This window comes from Scyliorhinus canicula, chromosome 5 (genome assembly GCF_902713615.1).
Source record: "Scyliorhinus canicula chromosome 5, sScyCan1.1, whole genome shotgun sequence".
In the NCBI taxonomy this organism is placed as follows: domain Eukaryota; kingdom Metazoa; phylum Chordata; class Chondrichthyes; order Carcharhiniformes; family Scyliorhinidae; genus Scyliorhinus; species Scyliorhinus canicula.
Window position 1 is genome coordinate 200,633,500 of NC_052150.1, and position 26,024 is coordinate 200,659,523.

Consider the following 26,024-nt stretch of genomic DNA (forward strand, 5'->3'; position numbering starts at 1 on the left):
TTGTCTAATCTTTGTTGAATTGTAATTTTCTTTTAAGGTTTGGTAACTGTGGTCAATAAAAGATACATGTCAGCTTTGGCCAAGACAAAATCATAGAATTCCTACAGTCTGGAAGGAGGCCATTCGGCACATTGGGCCTTCACCGACCTTCTGAATGAGCACCCTACCTCGGCCCACTCCCCCGCCCTATCCCCGTAACCCAATCTAACCTAATCTTTGGACACTAAGGGGAAACTTAACATGGCCAATCCGCCTAACCTGCACACCTTTGGACTGTGGGAGGAAACCCACGCAGATACTGGGAGAATGTGCAAACTCCACACAGAAAGTTACCCATGGCTGGAATTGAACCCAGGTCCCTGGAGCTGTGAGGCAGCAATGCTAACTACCGTGCCGCCACACCATGCACAAATAATGTGCTAGTGCTGGGGGGGTTTCGGTTTCACACAGCTTACTGTATGGCTGCTCTGATTCAGATTGGTAATTTAGCACTGCATTTAACAGGGCCCCATCGTCCCCACTACCCACTGCTGACTAAAAAAGAAATCAAGGAGGAGTTGCCAGCAGTTCTCATGACTGCCCTACAACCACGGAATGACCGACTGGCCATTAACTAAGGTGAGGCAGCACTTCCCATATCTCAGAAGCAGGAAGTCCCACCTACAGAGTGGCCAGCCAATCGGTAGCCAGCAGTTCTCCTGTACCAAGGGAGCCACCAGGAGTGGTGGCCACCGGCTGTACTGCAGCAAGGCTGAGAGGAGGCATGCAGCACTTGGTTCATCATGGCAGGTAAGTCGCTGGAGTTAAGCCGGAGTTGTGGGGGTGGAGGGGGTGGGTGGAAACTAGGAAGGCTTGGGAACCTGGGTGGATCTTACATCTTGGAGTCCTTTCAAATGGCCCTACCCATTGCACAGGAGAAGGTGCCAGGCTGGGAGCTTGGCATGGGGCTCTCCCGCCACCAGATTAATTGAGGCAGTAGTGGATCAAAGTCCTGAAATGGCCATTAATTGCCCACTTCAGGGCCTCAATAGGTCCACAGATAGGTTGGCCACCCAATGCCCACACTGCCACTGGTGGAATTGCAGCAGTGGACAGAAAGGCAGCACATTTGTCACTTGCTGAATGTAATGTGCTCCCCCACCTTCAAATACTCAAGTTGTTTGTACAAAGATCATGTAAAATTTTAGCACCAAAATAAAGTCATTTTACACACGATCAGCATCTCACAGGATTGCATTTTTGAAGCCTTAACTATTATGTTTTTGTTCCAGTTTATGTTTCTGGCTGAAGTTCTACAATGGCGAGCTCAAACTACTCCTGACCACGTGCTTTTCACACTACTAAATTCTAGGGTAAGTGTTTCATTGACGAATAGCAAATGAAAAGCAATTGGCTGATTGCTTATAAGTTCATAAGATATAGGAGCAATATTAAGCCATTTAGCCTGTCGAGTCTGCTCCGCCATTCAATCATGGCTGATCTCGTCATGGCCTTAACTCTACCATCTTGCCCATTCTCCATAACCCTTCAACCCATTACCAATTAAAGATCTATGTAACTCCTCCTTAAATTTACTCTCCGCCCCAGCATCCACCGCACTCTAGCGCACCTAATTCCACAGATTCACAACCCTTTGGGAGAAGTAGTTTCTCCTCAAATCTGTTTTAAATTTGCTACCTCTATCCTAAGACTATGACCTGCCATTCTCGAATGCCCCACAAGAGGAAACATCTGCTCCGCGTCTACTTTATCCATACCTTTTATCATCTTGTATACCTCAATTTGGTCTCCCCTCATTCTTCTAAACTCTATTTAGAGAATATAGGCCTAAACTGTTCAATCTCTTCATAAGACAAACAGCCAAACTGCTCACCCTGGAATCAATCGAGTGAACCTCCTCTGAACTGCCTCCAATGTCACTACATCTTTCCTCAAATAAAGGGACCAAAACCGTGCACAATACTCCAGGTGTGGTCTCACCAACACCTCAGATCATAGATCATAGAATTTATAGTGCAGAAGGAGGCCATTCAGCCCATCGAGTCTGCACCGGCTCTTGGAAAGAGCACCCTACCCAAGGTCAACAACTCCACCCTATCCCCATAACCCAGTAACCCCACCCAACACTAAGGGCAATTTTAGACACTAAGGGCAATTTATCATGGCCAATCCACCTAACCTGCACATCTTTGGACTGTGGGAGGAAACCGGAGCACCCGGAGGAAACCCACGCACACACGGGGAGGATGTGCAGACTCCGCACAGTCAGTGACCCAAGCTGGAATCGAGCTGTGAAGCGATTGTGCTATCCACAATGCTACAGTGCTGCCCTTAAATGTTGTATGGTTTGCAACAACATTTCCTTACCTTTATGCTCTTATTCCTTTCGCTATAAATGCCAACATTCCATTCACTTTCATTATTATCTATTGTGCCTGAATCCTAGTTTTCTGTGACTTGAGCACTAGGACACCCAGATCCCTCTGCATCGGAGCACCCTGAAACCTCTCCCCATTTAGATATTAAGTTGCCTTTCCATTTCTCCGTCTAAAATGCATAACCTCACACTTATCCACTTTCACTCCATCTGCCACGTTTTGGCCCACTCTCCTAACCTATCTATATCCATTTGTAAGGTTCTTATTTCCTCATTGCAACTTACTGTTCCACCTGTTTAATTGAATCATCTGAAAATTTGGCTGTAGAACCTTCTATTGTAAATAGCTGGGGCCCAAGGACCGAACCCTGTGGCACACCACTAGTTATATCTTTCCATTCAGTGAAAGACCCATTTATCCTGACTCTGTCTTCTGTCCGTCAGCCAGTCTTCTGTCCAAGCTAATAAATTACCCCTAATCCCTAAGATAGAGTAGACAGTCAGAGACTTTTTGCCCGGGTGGAACAAACCATTACAGGGGGACATAAATTTAATGTAAATGGTGGTAGATATAGGGGGGATGTCAGAGGTGGGTTCTTTACCCAGAGAGTAGTGGGGGCATGGAATGCACTGCCTGTGGAAGTAGTTGAGTCGGAAACGTTAGGGACCTTCAAGCGGCTATTGGATAGGTACATGGATTAGGGTAGAATAATGGAGTGTAGATTAATTTATTTTTAAGGGCAGCACGGTAGCATTGTGGATAGCACAATTGCTTCACAGCTCCAGGGTCCCAAGTTCGATTTCGACTTGGGTCACTGTGTGGAGTCTGCACATCCTCCCCGTGTGTGCGTGGGTTTCCTCCGGGTACTCCGGTTTCCTCCCACAGTCCAAAGATGTGCAGGTTGGGTGGATTGGCCATGATAAATTGCCCTTAGTGTCCAGAATTCTATGATTAACCTAGGACAAAAGTTCGGCACAACACGTGGGCCGAAGGGCCTGTTCTGTGCTGTATTTCTCTATATCTCTATATCTATATCCCATGTGATCCAGTAGTTAGCACTATTGCTTCACAGCGCCATGGTCCCAGGTTCGATTCCTGACTTGGGTCACTGTCTGTGCGGAGTCTGCACGTTCTCCCCGTGTCTGCGTGGGTTTCCTCCGGGTGCTCCGGTTTCCTCCCACAAGTCCCGAAAGACGTGCTGTTAGGTTATTTGGACATTCTGAATTCTTCCTCTGTGTACCCGAACAGGCGCCGGAATGTGGTGACTAGGGGCTTTTCACAGTAACTTCATTGCATGTTAATGTAAGCCTACTTGTGACAATAAAGATTATTATTAATTTGTTAATGAATTGCATGCTATTGTGCCAGGTCATTTGATAGCATTGAACATTGAACTACTTTGCTTATGCTGCTTTTAAACTTGAATAATTGCCTAGTAGTCTTTCCTTTTGGATATTCCTACTAATAGTATAAGCTGTGTCAGATCGTGACCAAGTAGATTCATTGTTCAAGGATATTCAAATGTCAAAATATGTTTGAATGCTATGTGTGTTTGTTTGCAGTCTGGCTTGCATGGCTCAGATTTATAACTGAGGGAAGAAGTTCTCAGCAGCAGTAACAGCTTTCTGCTTCATTTAATGTCCTGTCTTTTGGCCAACCATGGGCTGCCATTGATAATATAGACTCATCAACTGATTGGGTGTAGAAAATAAAAATATGCAGGAACTACACGTTGAGGATGACATTTATCTTGGGCCAAAGCACCAAGTCGATGATAGCAGATAGCGATTAGAAAAGAAATTGGGCTGACTGTTCAAGAAGCTGGACCTTTTCTTTTGCACACGATGACCATCATCCGCATTGCTACTTCGTAACCATCCATTATTCATGGAACCCAAAGGAACATACTAGAGTAACAAAGTGGCTGATTACCGTGGCTTATCATTCAGGCTTTTAATCTCCTAGCTATTTGCTTAGGGTTTTAAGGAGATGAACAGTGGCAGAGGCAACTAAGAAAATAAGAGTTGAAGCTTAAGCTTGGTGCCCTGACAATTCCGTCTATGTTCAGTAAATTTCATCTGCATTCCCACAGTTGTCGCAGCCCACAATCAACTTCTTTTCAAACATAAATGCCAGAAAAAAATTGCATTGTGTTTTCATTGTTCCACAATCTTTGTTTTTAGTAGGCTTGTGATGACGCCTCATATAATCTTTCTTGGTATAATTGACCACAAGAAAGCTGTGATGTTGGTTATAAAGAAAACAGGACGATCATGTTTGATCGATTTGCAAATCCAGAAATAAAAGCATATTCTCTTTGCTGGGATGTAGTGTGCATGTGCAGACGCAGTAATGACGGCCCATTTTCAGCTGTACACGCTGCAATTGCAGACACTGCACAGTGTGGAAATCTATTTTAAGCTTTCAGTGTGTGGCAGTGAAACCATTAACTGAAAATTGGTTTCCTGTAGTTTCTGCACTTTTGCGTTAAATTGGATTGTCATTCATGGTATTTGGTTTTAAAATAAAATGGACAAAAATCCACGAGAAGCGATCCTTTCTGTCGAGATTGGGCCACACATTTTGGAAAGTAATCAAAGTTGGAGGATCAGGCCCAAGGACTCGAACAAACCCATCACCTACCCGGACACTGAAGGAGGGCAGTGCTCTTGTTTCCACATCCTGAGAAATATAATTTACATGTTTGAAAGGTTTGCTTAAATACATCAATGATGAATCTAGTAACTCTCGAGAACGTTTTCCTTTCCGTCTGTTGTGAAAAGAAAGTTCTCTGACATTTGCCAACAGTTTTCACCACAAATTCGACCACCAGCTGGAAATATGGAGGTCACCTTACCAATTATTTTCAAACCTATCTTTGATTGGCAGAGAAGTGATTGCAAACCTACAAGAAATCAGCAGATGTTGCTTCAAAGTGCAGTCTTTTACAAGAGCCACATTTATTGATGGTACCCGCTAAATTATGCCTCCTTTGTAATCAGAATTCTTTAACAGCAAAGACTAAGCTAATGGACAACTTGGCAGATAGGCTTCCATTAATAAAAACACAGATTATTTTGATGGAATCTCCAGTCTCGTGTTTAAATCTCAGGAAAAGTTCTTCAAATATACAGCTCTATGGATTTGTGGAAACAATTTAATGGAATTTATTTTGAGCATCATTTGGCAAAAACCCTATTCATCAAAACTAAATCAAACGCTTTATTGTAAAAGCAGTTATCTGTTGGAGATAAAACTGCAGGAACAAGAAGGTGCTTAAGGGACATTTTTCGGAGATGGGTATAATTAGTATGAAATCAACTTAACAGGATATTGAATTAAAGATTCTAAATATCTACAAAAGCCAGAATATTACAATTTGAAACATACCAGGCAGAATTCTCTCAGCCCAGGATGGCTGGAGAATCCCCGCGACCGGTGCGAATCGCCCCACGCCGCCCCAATGCCGGCACACGATTCTCCACAGAGCGGAGAACGGGCGCCATTGGTGCCGGCGTGGTTGGTGTGGCGCGGTCGCGGGCCACTCTACGCGGCTGGCCCGCCGATTCTCGGGCCGGGATAGGCCAAGCGGCCGTCGTGGAAACGACAAGTCCCGCCAGCGCTGTTCTAACCTCTCAGCCGGTTGGAACTCAGCGTTGAAGGGTCGGGTGGCGGCCTGTGGGAGGGGGGAAATCTGACCCCGACCTCCGATGTGGCCTGGCCCGCGATCGGGACCCACCCATCGACGAACGGCTTCTCTGTCTCCCGGCCTCCTTTCTTCAGCGCCAGCGCCTGTACCCCTTCGCCATGATGGGTCGGGGCCGGCGCGGACAAGGGAGACACCGCGCATGCGCGGAAATCTCGCTGCTGGGACTGCACATGCGCGTGTTCGCGCCGGCCCCATTGTGCAGGCACACATCCCCCGGCACCCATTCCACGGCCGGATCAGCAGCTGGAGTGGCGTGAACCGCTCCAGTGCCGTGGGGCCAGAATTGCTGATCCTGGGACCGTGTTGACGCCGTCGAGAAATGCGATTCAACAGTATCTGCCCCTCTCAACCCATTCAGCTATTCTATCTAGGATTCCCTTGAGACCTACACTCCTTGAGGGTTATGACAAACTCCAATATTTTTCCCCTGATTGCAAAATTCATGTGAAATCCCTGTAACCTACTGAAGGAATAAAGCCACAAGGTTCCACGGTTTAAACGAAAGTCAAACTACGAACTAAACCCTTTCTTCGGTTAGCAATTACACTTTACACTCAAAAACACGATCACCTATACTTTATACTTTAAAACTGAAGTAACCCTTCGAGGCTTGAGCTGTTTGGGGATTTTCCATTAGCTTCCAGCTAACTGACACTTCACTGCTTCTTCAGCACCTCAAGACCGTGGAGACTTCACTGCACTCTGACTTTGTGCTTCCACCTCAGAAATACCCTTCATTTCTGATGGCCCTTTTGCATCAGTTCTATAGCTATTCTACAGCCCTCTGCTGACTGTCTCTCTCAGCCTGTTCCTAAAGGTGAACTGCTTACTTCTGTAGCAAAATTAAACAAATGAACCTCCCAATGCCCACAGCTCCTCTCCATTGTAATATGGAATGCTTTCGGATGTTCCAGCCAGAAAAACAAACTACTTATCTTGCCTTCAAAACCAAGCTTTTTGATTCTGGGATCCATGTGAATAATTTAGATACAAAATGGGATGAACTACCCTTTCTCTCGAACTTGATGGGTCCACCAGGAAACTCCCTTATTTACAAACTGATTTTAGTTTCTTTTCATCTGGAAACTACATACATAATTTACACATTTTATTGAGGTAAGTGTTGTGTCCTGCTCCTATCAAAAGATGAGAGGGGTCATCCATTATTTAAGTTTTCCATTCCTAGCCTCATTAAATATACCTTTGAACTGCAATCACTCTCGATCTGTTTGAATTACATTTACTCCATGGTTGGTTATCAGTTTCTCAATCCGATGTTGCCATTTATGTTACAGTTGGCACTTTTAATCTTCTACCTAAAAGTACCTTTAAAATATTATTATAAATTGTGGAACTGGATGGTTACAACAATTGAGCATTTGAGCTGTCGCGGAAGCAACCGAATATCACCTTTTTATGGAGAGAGAGAGAGAAGGGAGCTAACGTTTCAAGTCTGGCTACTCTTTGACAAAGCTGCCACCAGCTTTGATAGTCATCCAGACTCCACATTAGCTTTCTTCTCTCTCCACAGATGCTGTCCGACCTGCTGTGATTGTCCAGCATTTTCTGTTTTTGTTTCCGATTCCAGCATCCTCAGTAATTTGCTTTTATCGCTATTCTATGTTTGTTTACTAGGGAACAATAGCCAATTCTTTAACATGTCTTCAGCTGCATAAACGAGCTGAGAAAATAGCAGTTATGCTGATGGAGCGGGGCCACTTACAGGATGGAGATCATGTGGCATTGGTCTATCCACCAGGTAAGTTGATGGCGTAATAATTTTTATTTCACCCTGCAATTCCTCCCTCTCTATCCTCTTCAACCATCCTGTGTCAAATACGATGCGCGTTCAGAATTCATCATCCGGTTATAAGGAATTCGGGCAATTCATCGGCTGAAAAGCTGGGGTTAGAGGAACTGGACATAATTAATCTAAACTTGGCATGCCAGATGGATTCCTCGCCTTTTAAAGGAAACCTGATGACTGGGTTTGTTGCAATGCTGCAGTAACAGGGGGTTTTGTCATTTAAAATGCAGACTTTAAGATGAAAAATGTTTTGTCCTTCATACAGGAATAGACTTAATTGCAGCATTTTATGGATGCCTGTACGCAGGTTGCGTGCCAATAACTGTTCGACCTCCACACCCACAGAATATTGCTACCACGTTACCTACGGTGAAGATGATTGTGGAGGTAGGTCAGGATTTAACGTTATGGTTTATGGTATGCTCCATGTTTGAATTTTCACCCCATTGTTTTTAAACCAGTCTTGGGTGGGATTCTCCGACTCTCTGCGCCAAAATCGCGCTCAGCGTGGGGGCGGAGAATTGCCCAAAATAGGCTCCCACGCCGGCACGCAATTCTCTGGCGACCGGAGAATCACAAGCATTTGCGTGCACACGATCAACGCGGTGCCAGTCGCGTGGAAAATGCCCACCCGGCGATTCTCCACGCTCGACGGGCTGAGTGCCCGCCAATTCCCGCCAACATAGTTCGAATGTGGTTCCACCTGCCGGAATTTGGAGTTGCGGCTATTGTGGGCGTTATGGTGGGAGGGCATGGGGATCGGACACAGGGGGAGGGGGGGGGGGGGGGGGGGGGGGGGGGGGCGGCGGCTTGATGACGGGCAGGCCCGTGATCGGGGACCATCGGACGGTGGGCCATCACGATCTGGGAGCAACCTATCTTCTTCCGCATGGGCCCGCTGTGTGGCTCTGCCATGACGGCGGCTCTCACACTGAGGTGGGCAGCCGCGCGCATGTGCAGACCCGCTTGTGGCGGCCGTGTGCATGCACAGCCACGCGGTCTGTACAGCAGGGCCCTGCCGGCAGCCAGAGCTGCAGGATGCACGCCGGGATCCTGCTAGCCCCCTGGAAAATGGGTATTCACCCCAGACCTTCGAAGAAAAAGTCCGGAGTAATTCTCGTCCGTTTTCTGGCAGGCGTGGGGACTTTGTCCCCCAATGTGAGAATCCTGCCGCTTATTCCTGCTTTTTTTCCCCCCAGAGTCACGTAACTCAGTAGATGTAATTTGTTGACAGGCACTTCATATTTTACACTGTCACAATTCTTGGTATTACAGAACAATAAGGCGTTAAAAAATAAATGTTGCATCAGCTAAAATCAAAGGCAACATTTTACGCAACTCTGAAATCGAGCTGAATTCTAGTCTAGCTCATCAAATTTCATCTGACTTCAGTAGAAAATGATTGAGTTGAGGGTGGTGCTGATATTTGGGGACTGTATCTATAATATAACCGTAGCCAAAAATGTCAGAATTATTTGTGAGCCCGGGATCAGATATTCTGTTGGTTATCAGACTGGTGTTGTTGAGGAAGCAGGGGGGCTGCAGAAGGACTTGGACAGGTTGGGAGCGTGGGCAAAGAAGCGGCAGAGGGAATACAATGTGGAAAAGTGTGAGTTTATGCACTTTGGTTGGAAGAATGGAGGCATAGAATATTTTGTAAATGGGGAAAGGCTTTGAAAATCTGAAGCACAAAGGGTGTCCTAGTTCAGGATTCTGTTAAGGTTAACATGCAGGTTCTGTTGGCAGTCTGGAAGGCAAATGCACTGTTAGCATTCATTTTGAAAGGGCTAGAATACAAGAACAGGAATGTACTGCTGAGGCTGAATGAGGCTCTGGTCAGACCCCATTTGGAATATTGTGAGCGGTTTTGGGTCCCGTATCTAAGGAAGGATATGCTGGCATTGGAGGGGATCCAAAGAAGGTTCACAAGAATGATCCCGGGAATGAAGGGCTTGTCATATGAGGAGTGGTTGATGACAATTGTCCTGTACTCAGTGGAGGTTGGACCAATGAGGGGGATCTCATTGATTGAATGGCAGAGCAGCTTCGATGGGCAGAATGGCCTAATTCGGCTCGTATATCTTGTGGTCTTATGGTGTATCCTTTCATATGAAAACACTGCATTTTTTGTCCATTTGTTTTCCCACCCACTCAATTAAAATGTAATACAAAGTGCAGCACAAATAACTTTTTCTACATTTGTTCTCAGAACATGAGGACACTGGCAAGATATTTTTATGGGTGGCATGATAGCACAGTGATGAGCACAGTTGTTTCACAGTGCCAGGGTCCCAGGTTCGGCTTGGGTCACTGTCCAAGCGGAGTCTGCAAGTTTTCCCTGTGTCTGCGTGGGTTTCCTCCGGGTGCTCCGGTTTCCTCCCACAAGTCCCGAAAGACGGGCTGTTAGGTCATTTGGACATTCTGAATTCTCCCTCTGTGTACCCAAACAGGCGCGGTAATGTGGCAACTAGGGGTTTTTCACAGTAACTTGATTGCAGTGTTAATGTAAGCCTACTTGTGAAAGTAATGATTATTATTAATTGCTGACTCTAGTATGGAACTGGAGTCATATTTTGGGCAGTGCGGGTTGGGATGGCAGGATCTCTTCCCGGTCTTGGGTGGGGATGGCAGGATCTCTTCCCGGTCTTGGGTGGGGATGGCAGGATCTCTTCCCGGAAGACCATCAGTCGATCAGTTTGCTTTCTCATTATTTTGCAATGCTAACGCTCAAATTATAAGATTTATTGAATTCAGTTTCACAATTTTGCCACACTGGGATTTGAACTCTGGACATCTGGGTTGGCTGTCCTTTACCAAAACTATTAATCTGCCATTATCATTTGTCTGAGCTGGCCAAACAAGCAATTTTTATTTTATAGACATGCAGTTACTGCTGGCAAAGTTGTTACAAATCTGAAGTGTAGCTTTCATTGGGTCTGTTCTCAAGTAGCTGGAAGCAGTAGGACAGTGTTTGCCTATTCAGAATCCCAATCCCAATGACTTAATGCGATACAATGTTAATTGCTGAAAATGGACACAGTGATCTGAATGTATAATAATTATGATCATGCTTTGTTCAGTGACTTGGAAATGTGGTGACTGGAAATCTTCCACTTAATTGACCATGCCTTATTTTTCATTTATGAAATGTTCAAATAGTTTATCTCTGACCTTCAATTTATGTGGTTATATTAATTTGTGTCAGTCAGAGAGTCTGAGTTTACTGTTGAATAGTGCTTTGGTATAATGCAATGTCCTCTCAGGGCTCCGTTGCTGTGCTTTCGGGCCCATTTACACTCTGTCAATGATGTTTGTTGGGGCTCTAACTTTCGTGGTCATCCTAATCGAGTTTGTACTGCTGGTTCTGGAGGAGCAGTTTTCATCTTGTGCTCTGGTGGAACAGTGCTCCCATGGTTAGTATAGAGTCTGCCACCAACGTTCATAGAAAGAAAGACTTGCATTTGGTGCACTTTGCATGACCTCCGGATGTCCCAAAATACTTGGAGTAAAGGGTCCTCTGGTGAAGAGTGATGATTGCATGCTTGAATTTCAAATTCAGTTTGAGGGCAATAACCTTCATATAATCTACAGTGGAGGAGGAGGCCATTCGGCCCATCAGGTCTGCACCAGCCCTTAGAAAGAGCACCCTACATAAGCCCACACCTCCACCCTATCCCAATAACCCCATCTAACCTTTTTTGGACTCTAAGGGAAATTTAACATGGCCAATCCACCTAACCTGCACATCTTTGGACTGTGCGAGGAAACCGGAGCACCCGGAGGAAACCCACGCAGATACGGGGAGAATGTGCAGACTCCACGCAGACAGTGACCCAAGCCAGGAATCGAACGTGGGGACTCTGGAGCTGTGAAGCAACTGTGCTAACCACTGTGCACTGTGCTGCCCTAAAGAGTCCAAAACTAATGTTCTGGTGTTAAACATAGGCATGAGGACAGACTTGACCACAGTGGACTGGACAGAAAGACACAAATGCAGGACAGTTGATGAACAGTGGCAGATAGTCAAGGGATCAATTTCTCCCAATTAATATATATTCCAGAGAGGAAGAAAGATTGTGAGAGGGGATAAATGCATCCGTGGCTAAGCAAGGAGGATGGAGACATAACATGGAAGGAAAAACTAAGGCACACCATTTTGCAAAGAACAGTGGCAGACTGGAGGATTGGGAAACTTTTAAAGACCAGCAGAGGATTACTAAAAAAAAAAATTAATAAAAAGGGCGATGGTAAATTATGAAAGAATTCTGATGCAAAATATAAAAACAGAGGGTGGCACGCGGCACAGTGGTTAGCACTGCAGCCTAAATCGCTGAGGACCCGGCTTCGAATCCTGGCCCTAGGTTATTGTCCATGTGGAGTTTGCACATTCACCCCGTGTCTGCGTGGGTTTCACCCCCACAACCCAAAGATGTGCAGGTTAGGTGGATTGGCCATGCTAAATTGCCCCTTAATTGGGAAAAAAAATTATTGGGTACTCTAAATTTATATTAAAAATATAAAAACGGATAGCAAGAGATTCTATAAGTATATAAGAAGGAAGAGAGTAGCTAAAGTCAATGTTGGTTCCTTAGAGGATGAGCCTGTGGAGTTAATAATCGGAACACAGAAATGGCAGAGACACAAAATCAATATTTTCCCTCGGTTTTCACAGTGGTGGACACTAGAGCCATCCGAATAGTAACAGGTATTGCAGAGGTTGTTGAAAAGGAGGAACTTAAAACAATCGGCATCACCAGGGAAAGAATACTGAGCCAGCTATTGTGATTAAAGGCAGACAAGTCCCCAGGACCTGATGGCCTACATCCGAGTGCCTTAAAAGAGGTGGCAGCAGAGATAGTGGAGGCATTGGCTATAATATCCCAAAATTCCCTGGATTCTGGAAAGGTTCCAGTGGATTGTAATAAGGCTAATACAATGCCCCTATTCAAAAAGGGAGAAAGGCAGATAGTAGGAAACTATAGACCAGTTAGTTTAACGTCTGTTGTTCGGAAACTGTTGGAATCCCTTATTAAGGAAGTAGTAACGGGACATTTGGAAAGTCAAAACGCAATCCATCAGAGTCAGCATAATTTTAAGAAGGGTAAATTGTGTTTCACCTATTTGCTGGAGTTCTTTGAAGATGTAATAAGCAAAGTGGATAATGGGACTCCTGTCGATGTAGTGTATCTGGACTTGCAGAAGGCAGTTGATGAGGTGTTGCACAAAAGGTAAAGATCCTGCAGAGTTGGGAGTAACATTTTGCTTGGACAGAGGATTGTCTAACTAACAGGAAGCAGAGAATGGACATAAATGGGTCTCTTTCTGGTTCGCAAGCTGTAACTAGTGGTGTGCCAAAGGGTTTTGGCCCCAACTATTTACAATCTATATTAATAACCTGGATGCAGGGATAAAGGCAAATTTACAGATGACACTAAAATAGGTGGGAGAGCAAGTTACAATAAGGAAATAAGAAATTTACAAATGGATATGGATAGGTTAGCTGAGTGGGAAAAATTTGGCAGATGGAATTTAACTTTGGTTGTGAGGTTATCCTTTTTTGATCAGAGGAATAAAAAGGCAACTTATTTAAATGGAGAGAAATTTCAGAATGCATTAGTAGAGGGATCTGGGTGTCCTTGTGCATTAATTGCAGAAAATTAGTCTGTAGGTGCAGCAGATAATAAGAAAGGCAAATAAAATTTTGGCATACATTGTTAATGGAGCATAAAAGTAGGGAAGTGTATTGTAACTCAACAGGACATTGGTGAGAGTATATCTGGAGCACTGCGCACAGTTTTGGTCCACTTACTTGAAGGATGTAAATGCATTAGAGGCAGTTCAGAGATGGGTCACTAGACTGATTTTTGGGATGAAGGATTTGCTTTATGAAGAGAGATTAAGCAGTTTAGGTCTATACTTGCTGGAGATTTGAAGAACGATAGGAGATCTAATTGAGGATATAAGATGCTAAAGGGGGTTGACAGGGTAGACATAGAATGGATGTTTCTCCTTGTTGAACATTCTAGAACGAAAGACTATAATTTTAGGCTGAGGGGGGACAGAATTAAAACACAATTGAGGAGGAATTACTTAAAGGGTCGTGAATCTGTGGAATTCTCTACTGCAGAATGCAGTGGACACTGGAACATTCAACAAATTTGAGTACATAGATAGGGTTTTAATTAATCGTGGTATGAAGGGCTGTGCAGAGTGAGCAGGAAGGTGGAGATGAGGCTGAGATGAAATCAGCCATGATTGTATTAAATGTTGGAGCAGGCTAGAGAGGCTGAATGATGAACCCAGCAGAGAGGATCCCTGGTTTTGACCTCGCACTAAGATCATGGGTATCCATTAACCACATCCGTACAAACCATGGCAGCACGGTAGAACAAGTGATTAGCACTGTGGCTTCACAGCGCCAGGGTCCCAGGCTCGATTCCCTGCTGGGTCGATGTCTGTGCGGAGTCTGCACATTTTCCCCGTGTCTGCGTGCGTTTCCTCCGGGTGCTCCGGTTTCCTCCCACAGTCCAAAGACGTGTAGGTTAGGCGGATTGGCCATGCTAAATTGCCCTTAGTGACCAAAAAAGGGTTACGGGGATAGGGTGGAAGTGAGGGCTCAAGTGCGTCGGTGCATACTCGATGGGCCTAATGGCCTCCTTCTGGACTGTATGTTCTATGTTCTGATGCACAAATGGAAAAGTCAAATCTCTCCTGTGTGCAACTGTGGTCAGCCAGAACAGACATTGGAACACATAACAACTCAAAGCCTGACTCCTAAATATGAAGGAAATATAATCACTCACCAACACTTATGACATAATATCCTGGCTTCTTGATGTTGATCTATAGCCACCAAATGAAAGAAGTTCTTGTTCAAGAACAAATAAGGATGGGGAATAAACGTTGGCTTAGCCATTGACACCCACATTAAGTAACCAGGTAATCTGGGTCTGGATTCTCTGAGCCTCCGCGTCGAAATCACATTCGGCGCAGGGGCGAAAAATGGTCGTCAACCCGGAAATCGGGACCAGCGCCGCTCCCGCGATTCCACACAAAACTGGCCGCGTTCCCGATGGCGTGGTTCTAACCACCAATCGGCCGTAGGGAACATTGGGTGGTGGCTGCGGACTCAACCCTGGTGGGAGGGCGGGGGGATCGATCACTGGGGAGGGGGCCTCATGAATGGCCAGGGGAGCAATCGGGCGTCACGGACCCGCGGGCGCGTGTGATCTCGGGTGGGGGGGGGGGGCCTACATTTTTGGTGCCGCTCTGCGGTCCAAGTCCGCCATGTCCCACTGGCCGGCCGCTGCTGGCGTGGGGACATAGCCCCATTATTGGAGAATCCAGCCCCTGTTTTAGTGATGTTGATTGGGGGATAAATATTTGCCAATCATGATTCCCTGCTCTCCTTAAAAATAGTGCCATTGGGTCTTTTGTGCCCAACCTAGAGTGCTGAAAAGGCCTCGATTTACCATCTAATCTGAAAGGTGGCATCTATTACAGTGCAACACTCTCAGTGCTGTGCTGGAATGTCAGCTTAGATTATGTACTCAATTCTCTGGAATGGGATAGGAACTCACAACCTTCTTAAATGCCAGCCTGAACCACATCTAAATCAACTCATCTTCCCCTTAATGCGAAGTTAAGTAAAGTCACCTTAGCCCCAGATGACCGGAGACTACTTTCCCCTTTGAGGGGGAAAGCTGATTGGTGGTGATTTAATCCGAGGATCACCACACCTCAGGCAAGGGGTAAGATTGAGAAGGCAGGACCTTCATGAATAACCTCAGCCAGCCGGCACGGGAATTGAACCCACGCTGTTGGCCTCGCTCTGCATTACGAACCAGCTATCCAGCCACCTGAGCTAAACCAGTGCCCATTTAGTGCACATGCAATATTCTAATTTTACTTTGTAAAATTTATCCATTTGTCTGGCTTGGAGAAACAATGTTATTGCCAGTTAATGTGGGTTGAGAGTGCTGCTTATGGATAAAATCAAACATGGAGTTTTCTGTTTGGGAATCTCCATGAACCTTCGAGAGCCGCTAGCCAGCAGGTTGAATGGAAAATTGAAAGCACTATTTGCAACTTTGAAAGAACTGTGTGCCAGTTGGGTTACATTTGCTCAGTTTCTCTGTTACATGATAAATGGGGCCTCTTTCACAGCATGGCAGCTCCCGACAGCAGGGCAGCTGCCATTACAATAAAAGGGATATGACGGGATGTCTCAATACACTGTTTCAAACTGACAGATGACTAATAACGACACTTTTGTTTACTTCAGCCATGGCAAACCAGAGTTCATTGCTGTGGAATGTACTGTGGATGCAGAGGTCATTATCCATCAACGCTGACACGGGACTGCACGTGTTGATCTAAAAAAAGTTAGCAAGGCACTGTGGTCTTATTTGATAAACGGGCAAAGTGTAAGATTTGGCTTAAATGTTAATGATCTGTTATGCTATTTAAAAACTCCAATTCTTAATAGAGTATTTTGCAGCAAAATGTGGGTGTGGCAATTATGCTGTCTTAGAAACAACTAAATCATGCTGTGGTGCTTGTGTGTGCATTTTAATGCAGCTTCATCATAGCAACCCATGAAAGGAAAAACCTTCAGAAAGTCAGAAGGGGAACACAGATTACATCAAAGGCCATTTGTATTGTGAAATTAAGAGCAAATATATTTTTCTCTGGCACGTATTGCTGTATTGCAGTGCTGCACATGGAAATTACTTGAACCTGAATCTTTAAATTAATCAGACTTTGGGCTTGATTGTGCAAAGATTTGAAACAGATTTTCAGCATCATCATGGCATCTGGGATAGTAAGAAATATGAATAAACATTGGGATTCTCCCTCCCCGATTAAGTTTTGCCATTCCCAATGTGGAAATCTAGGGCGGAAGCTGTTCTTATGTTATTGCGGCTGGCACATTGTTGCTTTTCCCCTTCTGTTTTTCACAGAGTGGGGGGGGGGGGGGAGGCTCATAGAATGGCTTGACAGCATCTGTGGAAAGAAAAGGGAGCTAATGTTTCAAGTCCGGGTGATTGTTTTCCAAAGCTTTGACAAAGAGAGATCCAAACTCGAAACATTAGCTCCCTTCTCTCTCCACAGATGCTGTCAGACCTGCTGAGATTGTCCAGTGCTTTCTGTTTTGTGTCACATTCCAGCATCCGCAGTAATTTTCCATTATCATAGAACGGCTTGTTCTTAAATGAATCATTGACATAGCAGTTCTTTCGACAGTATAACTTGAAAAAAAAGTCCCCTTTAATGAATTGTAACTGTTCACTCAGAACCTTTTATGAAGACAGGTACCACCAGGGGATGTTATGCAATTCTCAGTTGATTTATGGTACATATTAATTCAGAAAGAAAGGAAGGGTTCTTTTTGAGCATGTCTGTACCATTAAATGCTTCATTCATCAGCTAAATGAATTTATAAATGCATAATTTAATCTCTAATCGTAAAAGACATGCAATTTCAACCTTGGATTTGTGACAGCGGGCTGGATATTGAAGAGGAGGCAGAGGGCTTGTTTGAGGTTGAAAGCCAGAAAAATTGGATTCCTGTAGGTTTTGCTGAATCTTAACAGCAGGGCCTAATTAGTATCTTCTGCCTCTGTTGCCTGGTCGTCGCCAACTTGATAGCGAGTCGACTGCTTGGCGGGTGGGTACCAGACTGCGACTGGGGTACCGCAGGGATGTTGCGAATGGATGAGAGAAAGGGCAGAGTCCAAGGCTGGAGAAGATTGCCCCAAGGGCATATGCCCTTCCTAGCGGCAACAGGATGAGGCCCTTGAGTGTCCACTGGGCCTCTGGGAAGTCTCCCACTCCGAGACTTAATCAGAGGGAGGCGGGAAAGAGGTGGCATCTCCATTCTGCACTCTTATCTGCTCATCTGAGCCCCCACCCCACCTCCTCCCAACCTCTGGGTTCACAACCTCTTCAGGGGCATTAGGTTCTGCCCTAAGCATGAGGCTCTGAGGGTAAAACCTACAAGAATATGCTTCAAATCTGTTAACGCTGCAAACCAGAAATTTTAATAAATTAATATTTAATTGATGAGGAATCTGGATAAGCACATGAGTGAGAAAGGAATAGATATTATAGAGAGATGGCATGCTTCATTTCTAGTTAGGAACACAGGAACAGGAGAAGACAATTCAGCCCATCAAGACAGCTCTGTCATTCAAGACCACCTTGGCTAATCATCCACTTCAATACCTGTTACCCTACACTGTCCCCATGCGAGACCATAGAAATAAGCCATTCAGCCCATCGAGCCTGCTCTGCCATTCAATGAGATCAGGACTGATCTGACATGATGATGCTCAACTCCACTTTCCCACCTTATCCCCATAACCTTCAATTCCCTTACTGATAAGGTGGAGCACTGCTGCCTCATGACGCTGAGGACCTGGGTTCGAGCCCGGCCCCAGGTCACTGTCCGTGTGGAGTTTGCACATTCTCCCCGTGTCTGCCCCACAACCCAAAGATGTGCAGGGTAGTTGGATTGATCCCGCTATATTGCCCCTTAATTGGAAAAAAAAGAATTGGGTACTTTAAATTTAACAAGAAAATAATTCCCTTACTGATTAAAAATCTGTCTATCTCAGCATTGAACATACTTAATGACACAGCATCGACAACCATCTGCAATAGAAAATTCCATCGATACACCATCCTCTGAGAGAAGAAATTCCTCCTCATCTTTGTCCTAAATGGACGACCTCTTACTCTGAGATTACACCCTCTGGTCCTAGATTTTCCCACAAAAGGAAACAACCTCCCAGCATCTACCCTGTTGAGCCCCTGGAAATCTGATATGTTTCAATAAGGTCACCTCTCATTGTTCTTAGAGTGCAGGCCCAATCTACTCAACCTCTCCTCATCAGAATATCCCTCCATACCCAGGATCAACCTGAACCTTCTCTGGACTGCCTCCAATGCCAGTATATCTTTCCTTAGGTAAGAGGACCAAAACTGTTCACCGTATTCCAGGTCTAGTCTAACTAGTGCCTGTATAGATTTAGAATACTTTCCTATTTTTATATTCCATTCCCTTTGAAATAAAGGCCAATATTTCATTTGCCAACCCTCTTGTGTAAAAAAAATTTAAAAATTCTTCTCATCTTGGTCTGAAGTGGCTTCCCCCTTATTTTGAAATTGTGCCCCCTAGTTCTAGACTCTCCAACAATGGGAAACATCTTAATTGCATCCACCCTGTTTAACCCTTTAAGTATTTAATGAGACCCCCCTCTCATTCTTCTCAACTCTAGAGAATACAGGCCTGGTCTTCCGAATGTTTCTTCATAGGACAGTCCCGCCATTCTGGGCACAAGTCTGGTGAATCTTTGTTGCACTCTCCGTATCGCAACAATATCCTCCTGAAAGAAAAGGGAACAAAACTGTACACAGCATTCCAGGTGCAGTCTAATCAAGGTTCTATTCAATTGAAGTAAGACTTTGCTGCTCCTGTACTCAAATCCTCTTCCAATAAAGGCCAAAATACCATTCTCCTTCCTAATTGCTTGTTGCACCTGCATGCTAGCCTTCAGTGACTTATTGATGAGGCCTCCTAGGTCCCTTTGTACATCTACACTTTCTAATCTCATTACTATTGAATAAATACACTGCACAGCTCCCTGCTATCAGAATGGGTCACCTCGGGTTCTTCCACATTATATTCCATCTGGCATGTTCATGCCCACTCACTAAGTCTGTCCAAACCCCCTTCAAGCTGCTTTGCATCTTCACCACAACTCACATTTCCACCTAACCACCACAAACATAGAAATATTACATTTGGTACCTACATCCAAATCATTGGCATACATTGAGAACAGCCGGGATCCAAGTTCTGATCTTTGCGCTACCCCACTAGTCACAACCTGCCAATGTGAGAATGACCCGATTTATTCCTACTGCCTGTTTTCTGCTTGTTAACCAATCCCTAATCCATGCCAGTATATTACCTCCTTTCCCATGTGTTTTACGTTTGCTGACCAAGTTCCTGTGGGGGACTTTATCAAAAGCCTTCTGAAAATCCAGGTTCACTACCTACCTTTTATCAACTCTGTTGGTAACATCCTCAGAAAAACTCCCATCATGATTTCCCATTGATAAATCTATGTTGCTTATGGCCAATCAGTTCATTATTATTCATGACCGTTTATAGCATCCTTTGGAATAGAATCCTGCATTTTCCCAACTACTGATGTAAGGGAATGAAAATGGCACACAGGACTCCCAGGTGTTGTTCCCTGTTTTCTCTCTCTGTCCCTTCTTAGTGGGGTGATATTTGCTACCTTCCAATCTGCAGGCACCATTCCAGAATCTGCATTGCTACGTCTTTCCACACAGCAGAATGTAGAATATGAGGTCTTGAGCACTTATCGACCCTCAGTCCATTCATTTTCTCCAAAGCAAACTCCTTACTAATACTAATTTCCTTCAATTCCTCATTCTCCCTACTCTAATTCTGGGAGATTTCCTGTACCTTCCTCAGTGAAGACAGACAGACACAAAGTAATCATTGGCCTTCTCTGCCATTTCTCTATTCCCCATTTTGAATTCTATTGACTCTGTCTGTAATGGACTCACGTTTGTCTTAGCTGAATGTTTTCATTTTTATACACACACACACACAATCGTTTACAGCCATTTTTGTTTCTTTCGGGTTTACATTCCTATTCCATTCTCCCTTTCTTGGTCAGTTTCTTGGTCCTCCTTTGTTGTATTCTGAAATCCTCCCAATATCCCAGGTTTACTACTATTTCTGGCAACTTTGCAGGTCTTTTCTTTCAATTTCATACAATCGTTAACTTCCTTTTTCAGCCACTTGACTTTGTTAGCCAGTTGATTAACTTCTCTTTTTGGGTTTTGTGGCTTGAAAGAACGTACAGTTGCTGTAAACTATGAATAGTTCTTTAGAGATTATCCATTGCCCATGTATCGTCATACCTTTTAATGTATTTTCTCAATCCACCTCGACCAATTTGCCCCTCATACCTTCATAATGTCCTTTGTTCAAATTTAGAACAAAGAACAATACAGCACAGGAACAGGCCCTTCGGCCCTCTAAGGCTGTACCAGTCATGATACCAACCTTGGCCAAAATACTCAGCACTTCCTAGTGCTGTATCCCTCTATACCAGGGGTGGGCAAACTTTTCCGTGCAAGGGCCACATTCAGAAATTCACAATTTTAAAGGGCCGCATAGTATATTAAGTAAAATAATTACTTCACCCGGTTATGATTCTGGGCGCCTCATATAGAACATAGAACAGTACAGCACAGAACAGGCCCTTCGGCCTGCGACATTGTGCCAAGCAATGATCACCCTACTCAAGTCAACATATCCACCCTATACCAGTAAGTAACCCAACAGCTCCTCCCATTAACCTTAAAAAAAAATTAAAAATTAAAAAAAAAAAATGTTTTTAATTTTTTTTTTAATGACTTGGTGGGCCGCATAAAGACCTTTGGCGGGCCGCATGCGGCCCGCGGGCCATAGTTTGCCCACCCCTGCTCTATACCCATCCTAACAATGAATTTGTCACGGTGCCTTTCGAACGCCGTTAATGTATCTGCTTCCCCAACCTGGCAACATGTTCCAGGCACTCACCACCCTCTGTGTAAAAAAAAAAAAAAAAGACCTGCCTTGCACATCTCCTCTAAACTTTGCCCCACGGACCTTAAACCTATGCCCCCTTCTGACTGACCCTTCCACCCTGGGAAAGAGTGCCTACCCATCCACTCTATCCATGCCCCTCATAATCTTGTAGACCTCTATCAGGTCACCCTCTCAACCTCCGTCGTTCAAATAAAAACAGTCTGAGTCTATTAAGCCTCTCCGCACAGCTAACACCCTCCAGACCAGGCAACATCCTGGTAAACCTCCTCTGCACCCATTTCAAAGCCTCCACATCTTTCTGGTAGTGTGGCAACCGGAAGCGTGCGCAATGTTCCAAGTGTGGCCTTATTAAGGTTCTATACAACTGTAGCATGACTTGCCAGTTTTTATACTTGATGCCCTGCCCAATGAAGGCAAGCATTCCGTATGCTTTCTTGACTACTTTGTCCACTTATGTTGCCACTTTCAAAGATCTGACTTTCTATATTCCTAAGAGTTTTGCCATTTACTGTATAGTTCCCCACTATGTTAGACCTACCAGAATGCATTACCTCACATTTATCCGGATTAAACTGCATTTGCCATTTCTCTGCCCATCTCCAACCAATCTATGACAATCCTCTGACAATCCTCAACATCATCTGCCACTCCACCAACCTTGGTGTCATCCGCAAACTTACTAATCAGACCAGCTACATTTTCCTCCAAATCGTTTACGTATATTACAAACAGCAGGGGTCCCAGCACCAATCCCTGTGGAACACCACTAGTCAATCTTCCATTGTGGAAAAACACCCTTCTACTGCTACACTTTGCCTTCTGTGACTGAGCCAGTTCTGCAACACCCTGCTTTTAGATTGAACTACCTCACTTTCAAACAGAATGTCAAATTCTAACATATTATGGTCACTGATCTCTAAAGGTTTCTTTATAATAAGGTGATTCATTAGCTGATTCACATTACATAATGCTAGACCTAAAATAGCCTGTTCTCGAGTTGGTTTCTCAATATACAGCTCTAGACAATCATCCCTCACACACTCCAGAAGCTCATCCTCTATAGCAATAGGTTTGCCCAGTCTATATGGGCTGGTTTAGCACAGTGGGCTAAACAGCTGGCTTGTAATGCAGAACAAGGCCAGCAGCGCAGGTTCAATTCCTGTACCGGCCTCCCTGAACAGGCACTGGAATGTGGCGACTAGGTGCTTTTCATAGTAACTTAATTGAAGCCTACTTGTGACAATAAGCGATTATTATTATTATTATTATTATTTACGGTCAAAAGAGGCCATCAGAACCTGTAATGGGCTAATGGCTGAGCAAACAAGTGTCCGAAAGGACACTGGAGTGAATGACCCTGGCTGAACTGGGGCATCCTGTGCCTTCCCACTAATGAGTTTAAGTCTGAATGAGACCATGTAACTCACGCCAGGTGTGGGTGTACCCCTCTGACTCTGTGAAAGCAGTTTTTCCCTCAGTCTGTTTAACTCCTAAATTGCTTATTGCATCTTTGATACCATTTCTGTACCCAATTTTTTGATATCTCCCTTGTGTTGCAATATGTATATCGTACATCTTTACATATCATAGAGAGAGGAACTTACAAAGCTCAAAAGTGCAATCTCCAATGTCATACCTTCAGATAAAGGGTGATAATTCCATATTTTTAGCCACGTAATAGATAAATGATAGGCTTTTGGGCTTTAATTTAGAGTAAAAGTGACCATGAAGCCACTGCATTATCATTAAAAATCCAAATGGGCCACAAATGTTGTTCCACGAAGATATCCTGTCCACCTCACCGAGTCTGGTGTATATGAAACCCTAGTCTCCCACACAAATGCAGTTGACTCTTAACTGTCCTCAGTTGTCTCAAGCAATAAGGGATGACAATGAATGATAACCTTAGCAGCCATGCCCTGAAAGAGAATGAGGAAAAAACACATTTTATGTTGGATGATATATATTTGGGTGCCCTTTCTTCAAACCTTTGAAAATTAACACTCGATTATCGGGCCAAATTACTTTGGTCCTCCGTGTGGCCTCTGAGCATTGCTTAACTAATTGATCCATTATTTTGCAGGTCAGCAGATCAGCGTGCATAATGACATCGCAATTGGTAGTAAAACTCCTAAGGTCACGGGAAGCAGGAGCAGCAGTTGACGTAAGAACGTGGCCTCCTGTTTTAGACACAGGTAGGAAATGTGGATTCAGAAACTAAGTGCAAAAGGCATATTGCACTCTGTTCCATACTTGGTAGGTCACTTTCAAATAACAAACCCGGTTTTATCCGTTTCCGTCATGAGAAGCCCAAATAGCGTTGGATAAACTTTCAGTGATGCATTTTAGATGTCTCGAGGTATGATTCTGCATAGTCCAGTGTTTCATGCGGAACTTGGGTTATTATAGGAGCACATTTGTTATTTTCAGTTGTGCAATCCATTCGTATGCCGTTAAACGCACAGACAAATAAATTCATAGCCAATCCAATTAATTAATTGTGTGGTACTGTTCAAAGTTGGAAGCATTATGGGGTCTTGTAAAGATGTTTAAACATCTGAGAAAACATCAGGGCAATATAATAAAAATACTTACAAAGTGTGAAACAACCTCACACCACGTTGAAAATTTAACCTCCCGACATTTTGGTACCAGCAATATATTGCTGCATTTGAGAAGCAAAAGTGATGATCAAGATATTTTGCAGCAGCGGTCAAAAATTAAACTAAAAAAAGAAACATTGAAATTATTTTCAACAGCATGAAACACAACAGCCTCTGGTAGAAATATTAACTTTGCGTTTCACAGCCATGCATACTTTCTTTTGTAAGAAGTTGGTAATCACTTGCCCTACTTTATCATAACAGGTTTTAATAGCATACGATATTCTCCTTGCGTCTTAATAGATGGTCATTAGTTATCATCGATGTACAATGTTCTCAAAGATTGCCAAGTTTAGAAAAGGAATAGAATTATTAATCGCCTGAAGATGTTATTACGGGGTTCATTGTGTAAAGTGTTTAAAGGTATGGAAGAAAGATTAGATGAACAAATTGTAACATGTTTATGTGGCCTGCGACTGGCCATCGCTCCATCGATTGCACTGCACTAGTCTAGTGAGCAGGGTGAAGTCTGACGTGCAAAAGTGGGATAACCGCCCTTGTCCTTGGCAGGCAGGATCCAGACTATAGAAATGAATATTGTCCCGAGGGGCAGCACAATGGCACAGTGGTTAGCACTGCTGCCTCACGGCGCTGAGGTCCCAGGTTCGATCCCGGCTCTGAGTCACTGTCCATGTGGAGTTGCACATTCTTCCCGTGTTTCCGTGGGTTTCGCCCCCTACAACCCAAAGATGTGCAGGGTAGGTGAATTGGCCACGATAAATTGCTCCTTAATTGGAAAAATTTAATTGGGAAGTCGAAATTTTTTTTTTAAATGAATATTCTCCCAAGTTTTTTAAAAAACGTTTTTACCCTATCCTTAGAGTTACAAAACCAATGCACAGAGTGGACAGGGCAACCTTAATCTATCTCATTGCTTGCTCCAAAAACCAATTCAAATTCAAACTGAAGCCAATTCATCATCTCCACAAGAGAGACATACAAGATCCAAGCTGACAAGAAAAGGCATTGCACCTCATCTTGGGCTTGATCTGACCCTTGATCTTAGCCAAAAGTCCGAGAAGCAATCTCCTGATGTTTTAATGTCTTTTTTAGCACCTTCCGCTCTTGATCCCCAAATCCTTTTTTGCTAAGATGAATACGTTTTTGGCCTCTTTTATTTGGGCAGGTAAGACCCCAAGAGTCTATAGAGATTTCCTTCAGATGGGACTGGCAGTCAGGGGGTCTGACGTTACCCAACTTACTCATTTACTATTGGGTGGCCAACATTGAGATGGCGTTAGGATGGTTTGGGGAGCTGGTCCCCATATAGGGACCGATGGAGTCAAGCTTCTGTAGGGGCTGTAATCTAAGGGCTTTGGCAACGGTCCTGCTTCCCTTCTCTCCGATGAGGTACTCTTCGAACCCGGTGGTGGTGTCCATTCTTAAAATATGGCGGCGATTTAGGCAGCATTACAAATTGGGATCCATGTCATTGCCGGCCCGTATATGTGGCAACTATTCGCCCCATTCGGTTTAGATGCAATGTTTAGATCATGAGAGAGGAAGGACCTTGGGATTTTTAGGGATCTTTTTGTGCAGGGACAATTTTAGGGTTTTATCGACAAGGTTTCAACTCCCGAGGATATACTTGTTCCATGACGTCTAGGTGCGTGATTTTGTTCGAAAGGCTTTTCCCACATTCCCCTCTGTTCCGCAGTCCTCCGTGTTGAGTAGAATCCTATCTTTTTCAGGGTCTGGTAGAGGGAGTATTTCAAACATCTATGGGCAAATAATGGAGATGGTCCCACTAGATGAGGTACTGGGACTGATTATAGATGGAGTTTTGTGGTGTGAGGTGGCCCTTCATAGGGTGAACACCATGTCCTCC

At 44.3% G+C, this 26,024-nt stretch overlaps 1 protein-coding gene across 9 annotated transcripts in view; it reads left to right on the plus strand.

The window, feature by feature from the left end:
* LOC119966517 (disco-interacting protein 2 homolog C) overlaps nucleotides 1-26,024 on the plus strand; it is a 687,551-nt gene that overhangs the window by 551,985 nt on the left and 109,542 nt on the right. For all 9 annotated transcript variants that reach the window (XM_038798337.1, XM_038798340.1, XM_038798339.1 and 6 more), the window contains 4 exons: nucleotides 1,272-1,352; nucleotides 7,723-7,846; nucleotides 8,160-8,281; nucleotides 23,617-23,728. In XM_038798337.1, the coding sequence (XP_038654265.1) occupies nucleotides 1,272-1,352; nucleotides 7,723-7,846; nucleotides 8,160-8,281; nucleotides 23,617-23,728 (439 nt within the window). The remainder of the gene's footprint in view (nucleotides 1-1,271; nucleotides 1,353-7,722; nucleotides 7,847-8,159; nucleotides 8,282-23,616; nucleotides 23,729-26,024) is intronic.